Source organism: Meleagris gallopavo, chromosome 3 (assembly GCF_905368555.1).
Source record: "Meleagris gallopavo chromosome 3, MGAL_WU_HG_1.1, whole genome shotgun sequence".
NCBI classification, from domain to species: Eukaryota; Metazoa; Chordata; class Aves; order Galliformes; family Phasianidae; genus Meleagris; species Meleagris gallopavo.
This window is the reverse complement of record NC_139406.1, coordinates 76709407-76734599: the sequence shown is the minus strand read 5'-3', so window position 1 is coordinate 76734599 and position 25193 is coordinate 76709407. Positions and strand designations below refer to the sequence as shown.

The window sequence follows — 25193 nt, the reverse complement described above, 5'->3', positions numbered from 1 at the left end:
GACTGATATAAGCTTCATGACTATTACATAAAATAATAATATAATAGAAACAGTTTGGGAGAAAATTATTTCTAAAGTGCCATGGGGTGCTTTGCTTACTGAAAATAAAGTAGAAAGATAGTTTGGTTTCTAAGTTTTGTCCACAACTAATTTTTTTGCTACTCTGTTTCAGTAAACAAAGTCTAAGTTGTTTTAAATTTCTGTTTTAGGAGTCTTTTCTGACAGTGCCCCTTTTGAGGGAGATATTCTCTTCCTCCAGAGGATAAAAAGATTTTGATGCTCTGGTTCTGTAGGTCTCCTGACCATTGGTTGATGTGGGAGCACAGTACTAGTTCATGCAGGGAGTGATGGGGATGCTTCTTTCTTGAGTATGTTCTGCAGCTGTTCTCAAGCATGGGAGCACTTTGACATATCATAATCTATCTTTGCACTGTACTGAAATGTCATTTACTCAAGTTCTTGTTCTTCTCTCAGGCTAAATTCACAGATTGCACAGTATCAATAGACTTTCTATCAGAGTCAGTATATATTTTGTATCATAAATCACGCTTTCAGAGCTCTATTGAAGGGATACATCTTTGTTTAGCTTAGTTTCATCTAACCGCTGAAAACACTTCAGCAGTGCGCTTCAACTTAATTTCAGCCCATCTTTGCTTCCCCAAAGTAGTGACTTTTTTTCCACCCTTTCCCCTGAGAGGTGAAGTCATGGAGCTGTGTATTTACAACCACTCCTGTGACAGTTTGTGATCGAAAATAGACTTGTAGAAAGTCAGCTTTTCTGACTGCTTCATTTCTCACTTGTCATTCTGCAAATGCATATTTGTCATGACAGATTGTATCTCTTCAAGAGGTTTTAATATTGTTTTTGTCCATTATACTGGGCTGTAGTCTATCTGATGGCGTAAAAAAAGTTACTAGTTTAAAATTGCTCTTGTTGCAGCAATTAGGATCTTTGCCATGGATTTCAGTGAAGTCAGAATCTTGTAGCCTTTACATACAGCTCTATTGGGAATATGGTGTAACACTTTAAGAAGTGCCATCTGTTTAGAAATGGAGCGTGCTAATCAGACATAGCACAGATTTCTGTGGGTCCCTCTAAGTGCATTTTGAAGTCTGGACATATAAAGATGGTAGCAGAGGAAGACGTCTGGTTTTCATGTGGTTCGATGGGTATTTTATACCTTTCAATTGGTAGGACAGAAGCAATAATGTAACTTCCCAAGATAGAAACATTAGAAAGAAAAGAGAAAACTATGCTAGATGAGATACAGTGAGAGTGCAACAGTGAGTCTGGGAGATCTTGGCTATGTAGTAGCAGGTAGTTTGTTCCAGTGGGATATACGGAGATGTGATGTTGAGCAGGAGTAGAAGGGATTTGGATCTGGTAGGAAGCAGACCCACTAAGAATTGAGTACAAGGAAAAGAAGAGGTAAGGATTCTAACCTGCAGACTTCTTGTTGCTAGCTGGATGGGAACAGCAGCAATGGAGCACCTTTTCTTCACTCAGGTTCTGAAGACTAAGTGTCCTAGATTCTTGTTGCCCTGCAAGTGTGGTTGGCCTGCCAAAGGTATGTGATTGCTCTTTAGGGTTCTTCTGCATTACTGAATTAATCAGTTCGTTCTCTCCTTGACGTCAGCCTTCTGTTTCTCCAAAGCATCCATTTCTAGGCTCCTCCTTCTTGCTACTTCTAAAATTTCTCAGCAGTTACCCCTGTCTATCTGGAAGCCTATAGTGACCATAATTTTCTGTTTATTTTTAGAGCAAAAATCAAAGCATTTCAGAAGCATACTGGGGGTTGTGAATATCTGTTTCCTTCCTTTACAGAACTGCTTCTATGTAGAATCTTAATTATGCACTTAGATCTACAGGTAGTAAGATGAATCCACACAATTGGTTTTGTCAAGAGTCTTCTCTTGATTAAAAACAAAAAAAGTCTCACATTCCAGTTGATTAAAATTAACTAGTGAATTTAAAAGGCTTTAGAAAATTAAGGAGGATTCTACTTTTCTTTGCCACACTTAGACATAAGATGCTAAGATGAAAAAGTTCAAATGGTTGAAAGCTGTGGCGATCAGAAGGAAGCAGTTCAGCTCAGTAACTGTGAAAAATATTTTCAGATTTTTCTGTTGTTTTGTGTAAAGGATAAAACCACTTTTTAAATGCTACTTTTCTTAATTACAAAGGCTGCTTTGAAGGTAGTGCCTCCTATTTATTTCTATGGGAGCTACAAGAGGTACAAAGAGCACAATTTAATAGAGCAAATTCTCAGCTACAAAACACCATTTTTAACAAAGTCACCACCACTAGCTTTGTTTTTTTTTTGCCAGCAATGAACAAGAGCCTGCATGCCGCACTCATAAAAATCTGCCTGTGTGGAGATGGTCCACTTTTTTTCACAGCTACTACAGCAGCATGATTGCTAGGAAGTTGAACAGATGGGAGTAAGAAGGCAACAAATATGGACTATACAGTGGGTGAGATAAGACAATCCAGCCAAGATTTGCAATGTGCTCTATGGGCTTCACGCTGGCATGAGGCCTGGTGTTACCATCTTTGCAAGAGAAAGGTTGTGTTCTCCTCTGGCCTGATGCTGGAAGTTTGAGCCTTCAGCTTTATCAGTGTCATGATGTGGTGGTCAGAGTTGGTGGTTTGTCCAGGTTCCAGGGAAATCCAGAAGGATCATCCATTTCCTATCCCAAAAAGCACTGCAGATCATCTGCTTTTTCTTCAATGGTTAACTCATATGGTGTCACACCATAGACTGCTGATTTGACTCTGGCTCGTAGAGGTGACATCACGTCTCATCACTGGTAATGACTGGATCCAGGAAACAGTCACCTTCAGCCTTGTTTTGGTTCAATAGATCCTGACAAACATGCATACAGTATTCTGTCTGTTTCTATGTGTGCATTTGCACACGTGCAGGGACCCACCTGGCAAAAAAATTGTGATATTCCAACACTGCCACCATCATTTCCAATGCACTGAAGTCAATATTCAGCTCCCTGGTCATTATCCATTGATTTGTGTGGATGAGCTGATCAAGAATCTCTTCATTTTGTAGTGTGACAGCTATGCATGGCCATCTGGAATGTGGCGTTTCTTTCATGTCACTGTTACTGCTGAAATGCACCACCTACCACCTCACTGTGCTCACATCCATTCTTTGATCTCCATTCACTTGCTTCAGCAATCATCGATGATTGTCAGTGAGTGCAGTTTTTTCAGTTCTACACCTTGGCTTCATATGCACTTCCATGTCAGACATCATTTTGTCAGATTGCCCCTCTGTTGCCATCTGTCTCATGGCAATAACATGTAATGGGATGTTGGTGGGAAGGTTCAGCCTCTACTGCTGTACCACCAACATCTGCCTCTGATGTTGTGGGTCAACATTAAAAAAAAAAAAGATAAAAATAGGAACAGCCCTTGTATTTATTTGCACACCATTGTGTCTTAATAATAGAGAATCAGCATTCTTTAAATCTTCAACTGAACAACAATATGCTTTCCCTTTCTCTGTCCATGTTGATATATGTAGATATAAAAGAATTTTATAAATGCATCTATTGATTTATTAAACTCAGAAACAGTTAATTTATTAATATCACATTGATTGAAAAGACAAGTAGAGGTGATTTGCTTACAAAGCATTAAACGATATAAACAGGTGAAGCCAGGCATCAAAACTAATTTAAAAAATTTCAGTTTTATAACCACTTCTCTGATAGTCTATGATTAAAAATAGAAAGTTAGCATTTCTAACTTTTGGAATACTTTCTTTACCTCTTTAGCTGATTGGAATTGTCCTGCAAGGCTTAGAGCTGCTTGAGCATCTTTAATGGTTTGAAACATTGCAAGTAGCACCTAATAATCTCACATTCCAGGAATGGTTATCAGTCTGGTGAATTAATACTTCAATTTCAAAAATGTTCAGATTTTTTTTAGTGTTTTTCCCCAAACTGCATCCTATATGGATTAAATAATAGGCGTTTCATATTTGAAACCTTAACCATAGCCCAAGAGCCCTACTATGTCTTCAAAATATAATTGTCATGGCAAAGGCTCTACTGTAACACAACCTTGCAGACACATTCACCTAGAGAAGTGACTTTGAAGTGTTTGTTGCATGAAAACTGATATTCTGTTCTTTGGAGGCTGGTGCAAACTTTGGGAGAAGGAAGTGGTAAATCTTGGGAATTTCCTAAAGGAAGACTGTGGGTAAGAAGGCAAATTTTGCTGCTGCTATGCACAGAAATTCTAGGAATACCTTTCAGAAATGCTGTACACTGGATTTGCTAGCAAATGGATTGTGTGATTGTCTCTACACAATGAAATGTGTATCTTTGGCAGTGGAAGACTTCAAATTTTGATTTGTGAGTCCTTTCTACACCAAAGATGTGCCAACATTTTTATTATTATTATTATTATTTCTAATCCCCTCTATGCAGACTGCCTAATTTCTTGTCCAGTGTCACAAGAAATCTGATCTGGAAAGTTTCTATACAGAACAATTTCTCACCACACAGTTTAAGTGTTGTGGTATGCCCTATTACAGCCTGAATCATATGAATAAATATTAAAATCCATTTCATAAAGATTGGCTAAATTTGCAGTGCAGGGAGTGGAATACCAATGGCTATTTCAGAAGTGCCTATGGTTATTTATTTATTTATTTATTTATTTATTGTTTTAGAGAAGAATGAAAAATGAATGAATGACATGAATGACCAAAACATTTAGTACATCATTACATGAAACGAGTAACAAATGCTTACTGCTGTAACTTTAGCTGAAGACAGGATAGAGTTAATGCAATTTACATGAATTAAGCACATTTGCTTAAAGAGTGGATAAAAAATGATAAGCTTTAATGTGTTCATTATTGTTTCAAGTATAATGACTTTTACTTTTGAAAGTTTTTCCAGGCATTTTTTCTGTGTATGTATGAGAGACTTCCATGGTCTTCCATGGAAGTATTTCTGTTTTACAGGGGTGCATATTGTTGTTGGTATCTAGTTTGTTATCAGTTTGCCGTGTTTTAGTATGAAATAAGAAGTTTCTGAATGGTCTGCTTATGAGTCCATAGTCTGCTGTGGAGGATATTTGTCCAGAATTATTAGGGAAATTCTATATTTTAAAAGGCAATAGGTTGTTTTTTTTTTTTTCTTCCCCTTCCCCCCCCCATTATTTTTATTGCTTTGTCTTTCAATCATTTAATAATGGTTATCTTTTATGCATGGACTTCATTGATAATAGAGAAATTACATCCAGAACAGTTCTATTTAATTATTTGTTTTTGCCTGGTAGGAAATGCATGTGTGTAGATATGGAAATCAAACAAAGCTAAATAAATGTTTTCATGTATTATTTATAGGAGAAGTAGTCAGGGAAAAATTTGTATCCTGCTTGCAATGATAAATAATAAATCAATTGCACTACATGTAGAGCAGATCTAATTCCCCAAATAACCTGTTTGCCTTATGTTCCTTAATATTAATTAAACAGAAAATAATGTATATTTTTCCTCCAAAAAGATCAAATCAGCTCAGAAGTCATTTGATTGGAAGCTTTATCAACATTGTTTATTATACAATAGAATTAAAAGGATGTATGGAACAAGCGATTCAGTTAACTGGTTTCTCCTAAATAGTGGATAGATTTCAGGATGGCAATATTTCTCAACACAGTACTTAAGATTTTGCTATTCTATTCCTTTATAAATCCTTTCAATTTGAAGCTTCCCCTAACTTAGCAGCATTTTTGTTCCTTATGATCCTTTCAATTCAGGATGCAGAATAGAAAACTGCGACTCCTGCTTCAGCAGAGACTTTTGCACCAAATGCAAAGCTGGCTTCTACTCCCACAGAGGCCGCTGTTTCAGAGGTTGCCCACCTGGATTTGCTGCCTTGGAAGAACTCATGGAGTGTGTGGGTGAGTCTTCCAGCCCAGTAGTGCTGCTGAAGCCACTTTTTTTTTTTTTTTTTTTTTTGCCAGGTGGCCAGGTTTGATTGCTGATAACACTGCTTTTAAGCTAATACTTAGTAATTCCTCTACAGTGCCTGACAGGAGGTTGTAGTGAGGTGGGAGTTGGCCTCTCCTCCCAGGTAGCAGTGAAAGAACAAGAGGTAATGGCTTCAAGTAGCACCAGGGAGGTTTGGGTTGGATTTAGGAAAAATTTATTCTCAGAAGGAGTGGTGAAGTATTGGGACAGGCTGCCCAAGGAGGTGGGGGAGTCACTGACCCTGAAGATGCTTAAGAAAAAGGTAGATGTGGCACTGAGTGACATGGTCTAGTGATATGGTGTCGATGGTTGGACTAAGTGATCTTAGTAGGCTTTCCAACCTTAATGATTCTATGATTCCTATCAAGAAATATTCACTAAAAGATTGTGTCTGGATCTCTTTCTCCATAGTAATATATTTATTCCTCTCAAACTTTGAAAGAATACACTGTTGGGAATGCTTTTCAGCATCAGAATATTCTGTCCTGTAAATCATCTCGTATGTACATTTGTAACTCAGAATTTGTAAGATTTCAGGAAGGCCTCTTTTTGCTGAGAACTTGAATGCCCATTGAATTTTCACCTCCATAAAGTACCTGCTCCTTTGTTGTTTCATGAAATCCAGAACCCAGGGGCAGGGCAAGTTGGATCATATGCCCTGTTCATGAAACTCAGCAATATCTGGGCATCAGAGTCACTTTTAGTTTCTCTACTGTACTATTTTGCAAGTAACAGGGAAGCAAAGGAGTTGGATACAGCAGCCCATATGGATTGCTCATTGTATCACACGTGTTGTACTGGGCATTCATTCTATAAGCAAACTTTTCTGCTGGTGGAGGGGGAAATTAAAAAAAAAAACAACATACAAGTCCTGTAGGTAGGAATATGTATAGGTGGTCACATCCACGTGCAGGATAAATGAGAAGATGTGAACTGGAGGAGAGTGAGCAGTAGAAACTCCAGCTGGTCTTCTATATTTTGACTCTCTTGATTCAGAACAGGGTAGATAATTCTTTGCAGGCTCTATAAAATCTGTAGCTGAGTTCAGACTTTTTACATTTTCAATTCTACCTTTGAAAAAATGGTTTTTTAGTATAAATTTACTTTGTAACTCTCAGTTGGTTCTGGCAACTTTGTGAGTCTCATATCTTGGTGTTTTACCTTGAGGTAGATATCAGAACAGACTCCTCATTTCAGGAAAAGTCCTTTTGTTTCATGACGGAGAGGACCTAGAAATGTGAACTCCTGAGATGTACACTTCCAGGTTACAAATGAGTACGATTTATCAAAAAGAGGAAAAAATTAAATAAATCTCAGAATTTTAGGAGGGCTTTGAGACTGACATGATGTCCATACAGGCAGATTGATAGTGTAACTCTTTTATGCTTGGGGTGGCAGACTGAAAAGACTCTTTCAGATTCTGTGAGATATTTTGTTTCTATGTTTTTGCCAGTAAACAGTAAATCTTTTAAGTAGTACATTCTAATTTAAATGGTCCTTGCTAATTAAAAAATCTTAAAAAGAGAAGGAGAGAACCAGAAGAATATCTAATAGGTTTTCTTTTGCTTTATCAGAAGGCTGTGAAGTTGGTCAGTGGAGTGAATGGGGAATTTGCAGCAGAAATAATAAAACATGTGGATTTAAGTGGGGCCTGGAAACGAGAACAAGGCAAATAGTGAAGAAGCCAGCGAAAGACACGATACCGTGCCCAACCATCGCAGAGTCCAGACGGTGTAAAATGGCTGTGAGGCATTGTCCAGGAGGTAAGCCTAGAGCATGCCACAAAAATCTTTATGAGCATTCCTTAACAGAAATCCTAGTTCTAACTTGAAAACAGAGCTATTTCATCTCAGCAAAAGCAGAAATCCCGTCTCTGCTCTGCCAGATGAGGCTGATAGGCGGTAGAGCTGCTGTGGACCTCATTTCTGCAGCAGGACTTGAAGGAGAGGCTCAGCATGGCAATGATTAGTCTCTCAGTGGACTGTGAAACTGTTTTCCTGGTGTGGTTTTTCAAAGAGGTATCTCATCAAAGGACTGGGACATGTTATAGCTCGAGCTGCAGCATAAGAACTGTCGGGATTGTGGAATATCTAGTTGTGTTGCACATTGCAGGAAAGGTCATGAGTCTAAATGTTTCTGCAGGTGACACAGTGCTGGTGTTATGGGTATTATTAAGTGAAGAAACTTACACTTGGCATTGTTAGCTGGAATTATTGGCTAAAATGTTACTTGTTCTGAATATCTTGTTTCGGTCAGGGCCAAACCATGCATTTCATTTCCACAACAAAAGTAGTAATGGTCAATTACAAACTGGATCTGGTAAAAAATCACAAAACATATAGTTATATAATGAATAGTGAACTGATGTGATAGTAAGCAGCAGTGTCACACTCTGCACTGAGTCTGACTGACGTTTCATACAGACCTCTGTGATTAGCAGAAGTCTCTGGAAACACTGAGCTTATTGCAAGTAATTTTAAACATAATCCAAATAAGAGATTGTTCTTAAGCTGCATCAGAATGATCTATGGTATAATGATATAAGGCCCATATTATCATCCTTTGAATTATTTACATTTTTTAAGACTTTGTTCTTACATTCTGAGTTTATTGGTTAGTTTTCTATTACATGTAAAATAAGACAGTAATTTATATATTAAAAAATGAAAAAAAGTTATTCTGTTTAGCAGAATAACTGGATTTGGTATCAGTTCTGTCAGTGCAGTAGAGAAGTGATACGTCTTGAGATGAGATGAAAAAACCTACAAGATGAACAACTTTGGAAAAAGGAAGAAAAAAACGTAAAAATCAGTGCTGATTGCTCTGTCTAATATTATTATCTGGAAATTTATGTCACAGACTGAAGATTTACCTTATTTTTATTGGATTTCAAGATAGAGGTAGATTTTCTTTAGAGTAAGGATATCTACTGTCTGATCTGCATCAAGATCTTTGTTCTTCTTCTCGATGTGTATCAGAAGAGTTGTTTCAGAAAGCGCAAATTCTAAGTGAAAGGCTGGTTTCCCATAAATCCTAAAGATTCTAGTCCTCTCCTGTCCTCCCATCATGTGGAATTCCCTGAATGTATTTTTGGAGATAAAAAATAAATATATATTAATATATATTTATTATAACAAATAAATAAATACAAAACTGCAGGTTTGCATTCTCCACACTGAGTGCTGACGATTGCTACTGTACCAAATCTTGTCTTGTCTCCTGCTTAGTTGTATGTTTCAATTATGATTTTCTACGCAGTTGGTCTACAATCATGTTTATCGTATTTCATTTCGTTAGCAGGCCGCCCTATTAGTCATTCAAAATGCTTAGCTGCTTTCTCAATCGTGGTGAAGTATCAGGAGGCAGTGACGCTGGGTATGGGGAAACTCAAGTCAAGCGGATTTTAGATTGTTTCTGTTAAATAAGAGATTCTGGGACTTGAAAAAATGCAACATTTTAGAAATTTCATAATTCAGATTTTTAACTGAGGAAATCAGAAAAAATGCAGTTAGTGGCACTCAATGACGGAAGAACAATAATCCCTGGAAATATCTGTTGAGAAGCTACGTTAAATCCTTTCATCTGAACCTCTCAGTATATAGAATCTCATAGATTGTAATGGATTAAATTCAGCACAGAAAGTAAGGATGTTTTTGGTTGAACAGGGTCAAATGAAGTGCTTTTGGCATGTTTTCTATTTATGTACCTTTTACTGTTACTATTTATGATCCATAATACAGAAAAACTTCTGAAACAGATTTTTCATTTGCAAAAGAAATGGAGTTAAATTCAGTTTTCCTACTAAATACTTAAGTTTCATATTTATCAGGGATTAAGATGTTACCCATCTGGCCATATGGCTGTAGTACAAATCTTGTTGATGAAGAATTCTTTATCGCTTTCCTATTATGTGCAGAGCTATAGAGATACAAGCTGGAATGCAAGTGAAAGATGATTTCACTTCTTTCCTACTGAAGCCAGCAACATGTAAGAGGATACACTCCTTGATTTCAAAGTAGATATGTTACTTTGCAATATTTTCTTATTGTCAGTACTAACTGATTTAACTGTTATTACCAGATGGGATTGTCACATTTGTATATCTGTTCACATTATGTATGCTACCCTGTGGCTTGGGTGTGACATGACTCATACAGCAAGAAAAAGATGGCTTGGATCATTCAGGACACCTCTTAACATGTTGGTCTCTTTCTGATCAGTCCTTAGCTCAAAAAGAAAGAAAAATAGATTATTTTTTTAAAGAACAATTCGGTTACAGGGAATGGGGAAATTACTAAGCAGAAGTATGGGCAGATGCACATTGCTATCATGCTTAGTACAAGTATTCACTTTTTACCTCTCCTTTTTGCATGTTCCCCAAGTTCACATAAGTAAATTACTTATTTTGCTTTCTTTTGTTTATACCCCTCAAGTACTTGCAATACTCATGTTTTGTGTTAAGTATTTGAAAGCTAAACAGCTTTCTACTTTTAATCTTCCATGACACTGCAGATCCTCAAGCTGTCTGATACACAAATACTACTCTACACAAAACTGTTATTTCCAGTAAGAATCACTGTGCCAATCAAGAATGCTTATTTTGGACACGAGGATGAGATGTGTCTGCTTTAATTTCCTGAAAGGGAGAATATCATGAGGTGGGAGGGAGTTCTTTCCTCAACACAGACATATAACTTAATGTACTTCACGCTGTTTGATTCCGTTTTGAAAGCTTATATCTTCCTACTGCTACAAAAGAATACAAGACTGCTTGGAGCAACAGTAAAAACACCCAACCAGGATGTTTCCTTCTTTAAAATGACCTATTTCCTCTGAGAGCGAATGTGTTAAAAATGATGGCTTTAAATTGACAACATGCACTACAAAGGGTCAAAAATGTCCTTGTCATCCCCTCCTCCCCTGCCAAGCTTGATGCTAGCTACATTCAATTTCTTTTGAAATCACTCAGAGAAAATTTGGATTTCTCTTTGACTATAAAGAAAGTTTTATTTAGAAGAGGCTAATAAGATTTTTTTACTTGCACACCCAACTTAGTCATAGAATCATTGAATAATACTGGTTGGAAAAAACCTAGAGAGGTCACATATTCCAACCTACTGCTCAAGGAGACGATCACTTCCGTGCTGTCCTGTTAGTACAGTCAGTATACTGTTTGCCTTCTTTGCTGCCAGGGCATGTAGCTGGCTCACATTTAACTCAGTTTTAGGCAGGACACCTCAGGGCCTTCCCTTCAGCCAGTCAATGCCCACCCCGTATTTTTTTTCAAGAGCTGCTTCCTTCCTATGTGCAGAACTCTGCACTTGTCTCTGTTGAATTTCATGAGATTTCTCTCAGCTACAATCAATTTCTCTTTTCTAAAAGAGAATTACAAAAGAGCTCAAAATAAAGGCAACACCAGAGTGAGTGATCTCTGTGCTCAGAGATTATTATGTTTGAGCTTCTTGACTGCATCTACCTTAAAGCAAACAATCTTGAAAAGTTTGTAAGCCAGGATGCACTTTTCTATATTGCATTTGTACAGTCTCAATTCACAGTACCTACAAATACCATCTGCCTTTTGAGAGCCAATACTAGGGCTATTTCTAGACTAGACTTAATACACATCACCACCACAGTTTGTTTCCTTTTTTGGTCATGTTATATTGGTGCAAGAGCAGTTTGCCTGAGTGGCAAAGACAGTTCTTGCTGTTCCTGGACCTGTCTTCTTCTTGAGGACGGTCGAATACTGAGGTAGATTTGTCCAGTAGACTGTGCAGTCACTATCTTTTGAAGTTTCCAAGGCCTAACTGGACAATACCTTGAACGGTGTGGTCTGAGTGGTCTTGACCCTACTGAGAGCAGGAAGTTGGACAGGAGACCAACCAATCCAGGGCTGTGAAACTGAAAGAACATTGTTCTTCCTGTCTAGATTTCGGAATTTCTGATCTCTCCTTCTGCCAGTTAAAGAGAGGCTAGAATGAATGCCCAAAGGGAAAAAGAACAAACCAAGTCTTTCCCATGTTTGCTATACTACTGAGATCTCCTCGTTTTTATCATTTAAGTTTAATGAACATGCAAAGTGTGTCTAATATTTTAAGTGTAATTCTGTTTCATGCATTTGAATCTCGCTTTTATCCAAATTAAAGCTTAGTTGAAAGTTCTGATTATTACTTTACCTAATTATTATTTGATCTGTTAACTTGTCTGTCTGTGGCTAAATGCCTCACAATCTAAAACAGGTGCAACATGATGTATACTTAATTTAATGTACTATGGCAGTATAAGAAAGCACTTTAAAACTAGCAGTTTTACTATAGAGATGCAGATATAGTACCCCATGTTATTTAAGAGCTTTGATATATTTTTTAAGGGCTGCATAATTTTCAAGAAACTTGAAAGCTTTATAATGCGTGTAAGAATCTGTACTGGAGTGTTTCTACACCTGATGCCTCATAGATTTGCAGATAAAAGATGGTGTACCTCTCTGCCAACAGTGCATTACAAAGTAACTGAAGTACAGCAAGTAACAAACAAAAAAACCTAACATCCTGTGCAGATATTTTTTATTTGTCCTTTTCCCTCTTGCCATTGGGATAGGAAAATTAGTGATTGGTATTGGAGGAGTGTACTCCTCCATACATTCATTTCAAAGCAATAAAGAAAACTGAGGTTTTCTGAATGCTGACAGGTGAGTAGTTACATTCTGATACATGCTGATGAATAACAAATCTATTAACTTCTGAAAAAACAGTATGATATATTGATGTTTCAGCTGTAAGATAGGTAAAGAAAGGTTAACATAAATAGTATTTCTCATACAGTGTAATGCATTGTTTAATCATATAAATGAGGAAATACTTGATTGAATTAATTATGAAATCTTATTTTAAAATTTACCTTGCACACAAAGTGTTTAAGATTAATTTGTCTAGCAATCCTTAAAAAAATTATATATCTATATCTATATATAAAAGAAGAATGTCACTTCTTGTATTTTGATGGGTGAAGTTCTGCATTTTGTAAGAGTGAGCTCAACTGTTATGGTAGTGGGTCCTTCAGACTCAAGCTAAGATACTGTAACATGGTTACATGGCTGTTAATTTAGTTATTTAGTAATTACATGGAGAAGGTAAATATTACATTCATTTTCAGAGGGGAAGGCCTGGGGAACTAAGAGGTGGTCAGCTTTACCTCACTTCTTGGAAAGATCATATAATAAGTCTTCAAGATAACTGCTTCCAGGCAAATGAAGGACGAGAAAGTGTTTTCAAACATGGTGTCTTAAAGCGAGCATAGGTTTGTACCTGATTGACCTCTGAGATAAAACAGCTGCCTCTATGGATGAGGGTATAACAAGGGCAAGGCTTCTGATAGACTCCTCTAATATCCTTCTTGTCAAATCAAGAGATAGAAAATGTTGCACCTTTATCATAACTTATCTAACAAATGATCAGTGAAGTGTTTGGGAAATGGAGCATATTTTGCACTAGTGGAGCCTGGCATCATAGAATCATAGAAAGTCCTGAGTTGGAAGGGGTTCCTGAAGACATCTTTTTCAACTTGAATGATTCCAGGATTCTATGACATTGTGCCCATCTCCTAAGTCCACACGGGGAGTGCTGTTATAGTGAAACCTAGGTTAGATTTGTTTATTTAGTGAATGGCTCATTTTGTTTTAAAAGTTTTAAGAGGCTTAGTTCTTTGACTTAACCAGAGCTAAAAAATGGTTGTACCTTAATAAGGCTAGAAGTAAAAATGCCTGAACAGACTGACCTTTAAAGTGTATCCTTCAAAGATTCTCATTTCTTTTTTAGTTTTCCAGTGCCCAATTAATGTCTTGTAACAGACTGCCTATACCCGAGTGCAGGATTTTAGTTTTATTCACCTTAACTGGGCATTTCTGTCTGGCCATTTTGCATTGCTTTATCATATTGCAGCAGGATAATTTTTCAACTTATTTTCAGAAGATTGTCAGTGAATTATTGGAGTGTCAGCTGAAACACATTTTTCCCTTTTCAGTATAAATTATCCTTCAGTCCTCCTTTTTAGTTAAAGTAAACCAATTGGGAACTTTTTCCTTTGAAGGCTTTCATACTGTTTTTCCAATCATTAAATAGTTTTACATTCAATTTACTTATTGTCATTTTTGTATCTTAGGTCAGATAAATACTTTCAACATGTGTGTTTCCTTAAGTATAATGTATTTCAGAAGTAGCGTGAGTATCATCTGATGCAGCAGCTCTGATGGGAGTTATCTGTTTTTAATGAATAACTGAATAAATGGCAGTGCAAATCCTTGTAAATAACCAGAGTATGAGTTAGAGCCGTCCCATGGCAATTACACAGTTCAGGATTGTTTAAAATGTGAAAAGAGAGCCAGATGCTAATCCACATGGAAATACAAATACTGGAAACAGTTGTAGCCGATCCAAGTGCATAAATTGCATTTGTCCATAAAAGGTACCTGACAAATTTTATTGTCCATGCCTTTATGAAGTAACTCCTGTTGGTTTTGTCTCTTGCTTGTTCTGAAACTACAATTCACCTGTACGTGGAAAACCCATATGCTTTTTCATTTCTCAGCCAGACAGTCCCTTTTTTGCAGTACAGTCTTTGCTGTTTGCAGTCACAGCAGAGAAACCTGCAAACATACACCTATCTGAGATTACTTTTTCCTCCCTAAGGATCAATGAGTGAGGCAAAATTCTGTACACATTCTCTCCCAGACCATGGGCTGGGTGTAGCAGGTCTGGGGATGCATCTGCTCCAGGTGCGGTATATCTGCAAAGCATTCTGATCATTTTTAAGGATTCTTAGGATTCACTAAGCCTTTCCTCACTCAGAAGTAAGTCTCTTCTAAAGTAAGAAACATGTTAGGTTATGTACATATTATTCATTTTTGCAACATTGGTACAGGACCATATTCTGACAGCATATTTGGGTGATTCTGATACTCCTCATCAGTGCAGTTCATCATTCCAGCAGTGTTAACAATGGCAGTGTTCAGGTATTGGAAGTGTTATTCCATAAACAGTGACTGGAGTAGTGAGACTTCACCATAATAGATATGGTATTTATATATGCAATATTTAGATACTTTCTGGATCCTCACAATAAAGAATGCTGTAAGAAAATGCTTGTGACTGTCAGTGTTGGGCCCTGCCCTGTAAGATTGGATTGGTATCTCTAACCAGCTGTGACAGAAATAAGATTCTTTGGATGCAGATGTGATTACCAACAGTTATATTATCATTTTAAATAGTTAAAACTCTTCAGCTGAGCCACAGTTGTGTGCATATTCCCTGCACACTTCCAATGCAAAGTAAATTATCCAAGAATACATCACCTCCTGACTGGCTAGCAGAGTACGCGCAGCTAATTACAGCTGCTTGGCTGTTAAGCAAAGAGCTTATTATGCTTCTGTAACTTGATTGATTGTGATAGCCTGTCTGTATCCTTTGTGATAGCTTTCTTCTTCTGGAGAATCATTTTGAGTGCTGTACCCTGCTTGCTTGATAGCTAGTGGCAACCTAAGGTAACCCACAACACAGGCCTCATGGGTTCAGGTTGAATTCAACATAAATTGTTAGTTCCTATTCCATAGCCAGGCAGTTGAAACTTGGAGAGTGAAGAATCAAGCAAAAAAGAATGAGGGAAGAATCTGAGAAAGGCTGACTCACATCAGGCACAGTGATATGCAGTTCAGAGGCTCTTGAACTGGTGTGCTGAGTAAGGGAGCTCCAGAAACTAAAACAGTTTAAAAATGTCAGTGCAATGCTATGCAAGAGCTGATTGCCTCTACTGAGAGACAGGATTTATTAGGTTTTGCATTGTGCTATGCAGATTTTTCAGGACATGACGTAGTGTTTGTGATTAGGAACTGTTATTTTCTGTAGAGATGCACAGTTCACAAATGCTAAGTTGGGGGTCTCATTCTCTTGTATGTTTCATTCCTGTCAAATAGTTATTACAGAGAGGCTTACAATATTCTGGAAGGGGACGCTGCTCAATTTATAAATGCAACAGCTTCTATTGCTCTGCTGTAGGTCAGATTTAATTAAATTAACTTGCACCAGCTGGCTTTAGGAGTCAAAGGGGAAGGCCAAAGGGAATAGGTGGAGAAGCAGTTTCCCCAGCTGCTCTCATGTGATCACCACCAAGGTTAAACCCCTGGAGTCATCTGCACTGTTTTTTAAGGATGTGCTGTGGAAATCATTTGTTGATTGCTTCTAGATAGGTCTGCATTCTTTACCTCTTATGAGATGCACAGAAGGAGCAAAATGGAGGCTGTGATTATGTATTTTAAGAGCTTTCTAGGATAACGTTTTCCTCAGATTGGAAAGCTTGGACACCGTGGTTCCTGTAATGCTTTTTGCTTAATGCTTCAGAGGTGAATGAAGAGAACTTGGAGGATTCAAGTTCTGGGTTCATTCTGATTCACTACAAAAGGGCCTGCAGATAATGTTTAGAAGAAGATAGCTGTAACTAGCAGTGAACAGAAGCAATAGGAAGCAAGCAGTGTTAATAATGTACAGGGCTTCCCTATTCTTTATTGCTATTTCATTATTTCATTGTCTCTCATTAATAATTTGAGTAGGTTTAAATAATTTTTAAATGTAGCTGTAGATACGAATTAGTCTTAAATGAGTAGTAGCAAGTAAAATAGTTTTGCATACCACAGGGGTAGTTCAGAACTGTGCCTGAGTCAATATAGCATTTTGCCCCAAATGATCAGGCATTGATGTGGTATTATGACAGAAACAATATGCAGTCAATACGTTTGGTCCCCAAAAGGGCTCCTTTATGCCTTGGCAATTGGTCTTAACTTATTTCTTTGGGGTGTCTAAACTGAACATAACTGATTCTGAAGGGTTCACAAAAGTAAAATATAAACTGCCTGCCACTCTATTAGAATCTGCTATATCCTTTATCATTTAATATGAGTGCATACCAGTTGCTATTTATTTATACGGAGTGAATCAAATATAAGGAAACTGGATCTCAAATTAAGGCTGCGTTTATACTGCCTGTCACCTCTAAGTATAGCACTTCAGTGTTACGTTCTACACATCTATTGCCTGCAATACATGTACGCAATGGTACAGTCTGCTAAGACTGTTTGTTTGAGATGTTATTTTCTTGTAGAAGCTGGTTAGCTTGGCTGCTCACACATTTGTCTGTTTCAAGCCTTTTAAAAAAGTTACCATGTATTGGTTTTCTGTGAGCATGCCTTTTACACTGAGCTTTTCAGTAACCAAGTCTGGTACCCCCTGAGAACCTGGTACAAAGTCAGACTGCTGGAGAGCAGAGGAGCATACAGGTATCTAGTTGCAGAGAGCAGCAACAGTAGGATACCTGCCAAGGCAGTTGCTTTATGTCATGTGAGATTTATTGAGAACTTTGTTTTAAAAAGTTCAAACAGGGGACATGTCTTTCAAAAACCTATGTTTGAGTTGCGCTATCATGTAACATAAAGATCACCCGTATATCTAGTGATGTTAATACCCTGTGATAGCACTGCGGCACGTGTTATAATGAATTTCTGATGAAAATGACAGGCAGCTCTTAAATTATTCTGTTTACCTGTTGGATACAAATGTGAACATCCTGAATGGGTTGCCAATTGTACCTATGTGAGCACTTTCAGCATAGTAGAAATAGAACTGTGAAAACAGTCAAACTTATTTTTCTTCCTTTGTTACATTTAGAGTGACACAATGAAATCTCATCTCTTGACAAATGTGTATGCCATGCAGCTTTGGTCAGATCTAACACAGTTGTCTTGAAGGTATATTTTATTTAGCTTTAATGCTGTAGTATCTCCAATACAAATAAATCTGCTCTATTTATCTGCTACTTGAGATGACAAATGCCTGAATGGTTTCTAAAACACAGCTAGTTAAACTACCACAAAGATGATTAAATTCCAGCATTGTACTTTCACTCTGAATTTGTGGATTAGATTGTTACCTCCTGATTTACCATCTGTTCCTTATAACATCTAAACTGGAAGAAATGACTTTTATGAGGCCTAGCAAAGAAACCCCCAATTTGGCAAAATACAAAGAATAAATTTTAAGCATTGCAAAAGACTGTGCAGGAGAGATGCACTAGAAGTCAGTTTGCAACTTTGCCATATAGCACTAGGAGTTGTATGTGCAATATAACTCTTTTGAGCGTATTTGTAATAGAAGGAAAGATATTGTGTTTAGTAACTGATGGCTGAGGAAATTTATGGGCCATAAAAACTCCACAGTTGAAAAATATCTCCTGGGCAAGTCCTGTGCCAGGCTTCAAACCATTTCTCTGGTTGGAAACTGGGGTAGGTGGTAGAAGGTTTTTAGCTAAAAAAAAAAGCACAGTGGTAGGATAGGGGGATGGGGGGGGATAACTCATGAAGCAAAAATGAAGTTGGTTTCAAAATCATTACAGACTGTGTCTTTTTTATAATATAAAATACTGAATTTTGATGAAATGTTCAGAACCAGTTTTTCCTAATCACTGAAGGATCTCTACAGGATATAAGAATAGATGCTATCAGCTGTAATATGCAGCATTCACTCAGTACACGATTATTCTGCCACCAGACTTCCCTAATCGGCTCAGCAATCCAGTGCCAGCTTGAGCGTAGGCTGTAATACCTCATTTGAGAGCAAGGGAAGCCAGTGGATCATGAGTCCTACACATATAAATGGAAAATTCCTCTGAAATAAGGTTCATTTTTCTTGCAGCTAAGGCAATGAAAAGGAGAACAGGGTTTTATATTTTTTGCAGAACTCAGTAGTAGGAATGCCCAAAGAAGGGCAGTGTGTTTCATAAGAAGTTTTATAACATGCTGAATATTTCTTTTAGCTGGAGTGATTTTATTAAGTAATTCTTAAAATTTCAAACTCTAAAAAATATTGATTCATGCATTCTTTCCAGAATAATGTTTTTGGGGTAGAGTATGTTATGAAAGTTTAGTATATTCATTCTCTTATTTTCTTCCAACTATCAGAATTAGTTTTTGAGGGAATAAAACAAAACTCCATTTTTTTTGAAGGGGAAGAAAACCCACCTCTTTTTTTTACAGTGTCTTGGGCTAACTGTATCTCAGACTGTGATTCCAGATCACAAAGCAGTCGCAGCCTCTTTGTATGAGATACTCAAATGGAATAAGATGGTGTTGCTCTATAGGTGAGCATCTATTAATCTCTAACGCACAGATGAGTGAGAGCTTTTTCATGCCTATGGACAGAAGTCAAGAGAAGCTCCAGCAAATTTTCATTATTCTAAGATCAGTATAAAGCAAGAAGCACATCTGGCCGCTTTGTAATAATTAATTACTCCACAAAATAAATAGGATCTCAGAATTTAGTAGCAAAATTAAAATATCAGCCAGAAAATAACTGCAATCCTTCACACTTCATTGAGAAATCTGTACCTAAAAGAGAGATTTTTGTCTTAGAAAAAAGGTTAAAAAAAATATCAAAAATAAGAAGATACACCTCTCTCAACTGGATGAGTATAGAAAAAGTAGAGCTGCTGGAGTCAGTTGTAGCTGAGTGCATTGCTATGTGCTCTTCAAAGCTGGCAGAAATATGTTACAGAGGAACATTTAGAAAGTTATTTTAGACATCGTTCATTGTCCTCATTCAGGGCTATTAGCATAGGATGTGGATCCATTGGTAGGACTGTGTGTTACTACTTTTTATGTGAACAAAAATTTCATCTAATTTTTTATGTAAACAAAAATTTCATCTAATTATGCAATTAATTATGTGAACCAGAGGACTGTTTGTTATGTGGTAAAAACGTCCTGAAAATTGACTGGCATGTGAACTGTTCTGTCTAGCTTTTATACCACTTAGATTACTTTTTCAAATGGTTTTGTTCTACAGTATTACACAAAAGAATAAGGAAGGGCCCTTTGCTGAGAATAGCACTACATGGAACATTTATCCTTCTTCCAAAAAAGTAAATATTGACTTCAGAAAGATGCTTTTTCTGGAAGCAAAACTCTGGTCAGCACTGCAATGCTTCAGCTGTCCAAAGGAAGTTATGCTGTATCAGCAGTTGAATCTACCGTAATCTGTACTCTCAGGTCCTGTGGACTCTTGCAGAAAGCCTGGTTGCTTCCTTAAACAGAATGCTTGGAACCATCGAAGTTGCCATGCATCACTCTTGCAGTAACTGCTGTACTTATTACTTTCAGGGATTTCAGATGATTCAGGGAAGCAAATAAAATATTAATGAGGTCACTAATGAGAGTTCCCTTTCGTGCATGAATTTTCTCACAAATAGACTGATTTCTTAGAGCTCAGCTGCTGAAACCACTGCCTAATAACAATTTTCTAGTCATTGTAGCTGCAGGAGAAAGTCTGAGAACACAGACATTCTGAATGTTTCAGCACCAGAAATGAAATAAAAAGCTTTGCAAAGTAATTATTGCTTTAAAATCTCGTGATTTTTAATCTTTACTGATGGCTTTGACTCAGTGGGGTTGTGAAGCTTGTACCTGATGAGCAACTCAAGAAGGTACTGATTAGGAGTTTTCATTGTTTGCTCTGTCTTATTTATTCCCATGAAAGCTCCGATCTATTTCTGTATGAAAGCTCTTGGTATATGTTTTGTGAAGAACAGAATGATGCCATGTAGGACTGAGGATATGTTGTATTTCTGAAGGGCTTCCTTTCATTGTATTTAAGCAAAACCTAGTCAGCAGCAAAAAATCAAGTGTTATCAATGAAAGAACACTTGAATGCAATAATCTGGCATGCTAATTTGAGAAGATTAGAAATTCGTATTTTCATTTCGGTTCTGAAAATGATATAATGTAATACGTCGTGTCCAAGCTAAATAGCTGATAATTAACTTCCTCAGTTCCTGTCAGCACTTTCATTTGTATTGAAAAGGTATAATTGTGTGTCTTCAAAGAGATTGTGCTAAAACCGGTGATGAAATAGTCAGGTTTTCCGAATGCTTTATGAAGCACAGCAATTTCCTGCTACAAATAAAAAGTACTTCAGTCTTCAGTTATATTTACATTCTGCTAGTAAAAAGTTGCAGTCTTTTAAAAATGTCTTATGCGCAGTCTTCAAAGTTGTCCTGTCACATCCGTGTTCATATAAATGTGGAGTTGAGCTGAGCAAACTTTAATAATAAGAAAATCACATATTTTTAAAAGCCAGCGAACAGTAATAGGGCACCATGGTACCCATGCTGAGAGCCAGTATCTTCCAGTTGTTTAGCTGTCCAAAATTAAATAAGGGGAAAGTATGGAGGTTTCAAGTTTAAACTATTGTTCAGAAAATGAGGTGATAACAGCTACTGCTGCTCACCACATGATTTGGTGCAATAATTTTGAGAACATTTGTTTACATTTGTCAGAAGCTGAATACTAAACAAGATCCATTTCTCATTTTTGCTAGCTAATCTATTTTGCCTCTAAAAAAGAGTTCAAATATACCTATGGTGATCTTATGCTTCTGAAGATAAGTGGAAGAAGTACATACTTTGCCTACAATTGAAGTTCCTGCTGAATTTTAAAGTAACCATCAGATCTGGATCTCCCTTGCTTGAAGCTTCATATAGTGTTTATTGTAGTCTAGCTTTATTTTGAAGGAAAAATAACAGACTTTTGAGTATTTTGAGTATTTAATAGTGTATATAACATTAATGTTTGGAAATGTTTTTGAGTTACTGTAGCTCAAGAGCCAACGTTAATTTTTCTGCTTTAATTTTTATTTGGTTAATACATTTGGTCAGTGCATTTGGTAAGATATGAAAACTTAGATTTTGTACATGGTTAATTTTTTCTAAATAGATTTGTCATCTCTCATGTTTTTTATTTATATCTATAACTTAAATTATCACCAAAAAGAAATGCTCCATTTTACAGAGATTGGGGCAGTAGATGTTTATATTTATAAAATGGAAATATTAATGTGTGTGTAGAAATAAAGGTGTTTGTGAGTTTCCAAACTTCTAGTAGCTTCTAAATTAGGAGATCTCTAGCTCTTGATGTTTCTTTTAATACACAGTTCTTGTTCAGGCTTTTGAAAACTCATCAAATACACTAGTTCAATTATAATTTTGTTATTGAACATTTGCTGCTTGAAGAGCATCTTTTCAGAGGAGTGTGTGTGTTTAAACAGATTCCTCGGCTTCTTTCAAAATGCTTTTTTGAAATGTACTGACTTCTAGTTGCTATTCTGAATCCCTCAGGTGTGTGTGTTAGTCTTTTTCTGTCTAAAGTAATGATATTATAGAGGTTGCTGTGGAATTTCTGCAGTCTTCTCCATACTGAAATTCAAGATTGCAAACTCTTAGATTACAAGTAGATCACATAGGAGGCGATTATTTACTCAGAGGGCAATGAGACACTGTCACAGGCTGACCAGAGAAACTGTGGGTGTCCCATCCATGGAGGTATTTAAGGCCAGACTGGCTGGGGCCCGGGGCAGACTGAATTGGGGGTGGCAGCCCTGCCTGCAACAGGGGGTTGTCACTGGAGGAGCTTTAAGCTCCATTCAAACCCAAGCCATTTTACAATCCCGTTTCTTTTCTTTTTCTATTTCTTTTTCTTTTTTTTTTTTTTTTTTTAAGCAATGGCCTAATTTATGAAATATTTCTGAATATATCACAGTTAAACTTAGTCCAAACGGGAGAAAATAATCCGGTGGTCACATATACTGAATGCTCCCCAAGCATGACTTTGGTTTAGGAATTGGGTTCAAATCTGGCAACAAAACCTTTCACGCACTATTCTTGGAATTGCTTGACATCAGTGAAAAGTGGCTCAATTTGCTTTTAAGAATTTTGAAACATTGCTCTTTGAGTAGTCATGGTATCAAACCACATCCTTTCAATACTAACCTGCTACCTTGACTTCAAGAATATTTGTTTGTCTAGATTATGACAAAAAGGCTACAGCATGAGTTAATTTATCTTACTCTTAAAAGATAAACGTTTCACTAGGTAAGAAACATGTAGAATCTTTCTGTGAAGCTATGCCATAAGAACAATCGTTCTCTCAGTTTTTTTTTTTTGAGCTTCCAGTACTGGCTAAAAGTAGGAGTTGCAGAAGCATATGAAAATATTCAAATGGTGGTTAACGGATAGAGTTTTGTTTTCTATGATTATATTGTTATTGTACTCTGTATAACTGTTACTTGATATACAGCTATTTTTCTAAATGTCAAGATGTGGCTAAGTAAATAACCTTAAAACTCCATCTCATGGTAACAACAATGAGTGAGTTTCAGTGGAATAATACAGTTTGGAGAGGAGACAGAGCTGCTGTACACACTGTGCATTTTTGTTGGGAAATATCTACTTCTTTTTTTCCTTTCTCCCCAGCTCCCTAACATAGCTCTCTTCCTTCTCATCCCCCAAAAAGAGGTCTTTTTTTTTTTTTTTTTTTTTTTTCTTTAAAGTCACCTCAGGAAGAATGTCTGGTAGTATTTCATAATGGCTCCATTCAAATCTTATGTGTAATTTGTCTGTTCTGTTTGAGATAAATTATGCTATTCATTGATAGTCTGATGGAGCTATACTGCACTTGGGATGCTTACACAATGCCAGAGTAGATAGCAATTGCTTGTAGTTTCCTTGCATGGTGTATGCTGCAAATGAGAGATCCAGGTACGTATGTCAAAGTGTAGTAGCTTTAACAGTAGCTTTAACAGAAGCTGAATTGTTAGAGTTGCTGAGTTTGGTAGATGTACGTAGTGCTTATTATCCTATATTTATTAGATACTGTAACGTTGGCATATTTGTACAGCCTTTAACTAAGAACTGACGACCAACTTGTTTGTAGGCATAATTTGAATGCAAAAAACAATTTGAAGAAATGGTCAGTAACAGTTGTATTGTTATCTGTCTTTGAAATAAGATTGTTGTCAGAACTAGAAGGTTTGTGGCTTTATTATTCATTATGTGGATCTCCATCAATAAGGAAAAAAAAAGTGATGTGCCTAGGTGCTATACAGTTTAGAACATGTGATGTTTCAGTTCACCTGCAGATGTTGCTCTATTGGGGAGAAGCAATATATATGACTGGATGAGTGATGGGAATCTTAACTCATTGGAAAATTGAGAGCAGTTCTTGGCATTTTTAAAGCATGCGGAGAACTGTGTTGCTTTATGTGTGCTACATTTGTGGATGATCTGTCCTTACACATAAGAAAATAGCACAATTCTTTACTATTCTAAAAACGTTTCCTCTGTTTGATTCTGGCTCTCCCTGGCTCTCTATTACAGTAATAATAATAGGAAATATCATAAGTTACTGTAGAACCTGGAAAGATTCTCTCAAAGTATCAGCACTGAAGCCTGAAATCCACTAGCAACTTGTATGTTCTTTTCTAAGTCAGCCTACATTTTAATCTTCTCTAGACAATATTTGCAACCAAAAGTTTGCAGTTTTGTTGGCTGTGGCAGGGATGACAGGAAGAGTCTGTGCTCAAAATTCTCTTTTAAAATGTTTATTGAACCTACCATCATCTTTTGCGGAGCTTTTCAATGCGAAAAGTGCTGATGATTTGACTGAATTATACATAATGGCACATCTGCAACAAACTGTTACCATTTGCATTAGCACAATAGCTGGTTGAATAAGTGTGCGTCAGCACAGAATATTAACAGATGTCTTTCTCTTTTCTGACCCCATTTAAGCATAAGTATAATAATTTTCTTGCTAGTGGTCATGAAGTTCTTACTTCAGAATGCTGTCTGATGTTAACAATTTATAAAAGAGGCGAGCTTACACGTACAGATCTACAACAGGGAGAATGGCACCTCCATATGCTTTTGTGTTTCGTAACTAACATTCAGGATTACTTTTCAAATCTGTAAGTAACCTGAAGTCATAAACAAAAATATGCAATACTTTCTATGTCTGTAAACCTAGGAAAACTGAAAGGCAGATGACAGAATCCCAGAACAGCTGAGGCTGGCAGGGCTCCAGCAGGGACACCCAGAGCAGGGGGCCCAGTCCTGTGGCCAGGCAGCTTTTGAGCATCCCCAAGGACGAGACCCCACAGCCTCTGGGCAACCTGTGCCAGTGCTCCAGCACCGCGCAGCAAAGCAGTGCTGCCTGGTGCTCAGAGGGAGTCCCTGTGCTCCAGTTTGTGCCCATTGCCTCCAGTCCTGGCACTGGGCACTACTGGGAAGAGCCTGGCTGTGTCCTCTTGGCACATTTCCTTC

At 37.1% G+C, this 25193-nt stretch overlaps 1 protein-coding gene across 1 annotated transcript in view; it reads left to right on the top strand.

Moving 5' to 3' along the window:
- The window catches only part of RSPO2 (R-spondin 2), a 97502-nt gene that overhangs the window by 55479 nt on the left and 16830 nt on the right, over positions 1-25193 (top strand). The window contains exons 3-4 of the mRNA XM_085221572.1: positions 5792-5935; positions 7580-7768. Of these exons, the coding sequence (XP_085077698.1) occupies positions 5792-5935; positions 7580-7768 (333 nt within the window). The remainder of the gene's footprint in view (positions 1-5791; positions 5936-7579; positions 7769-25193) is intronic.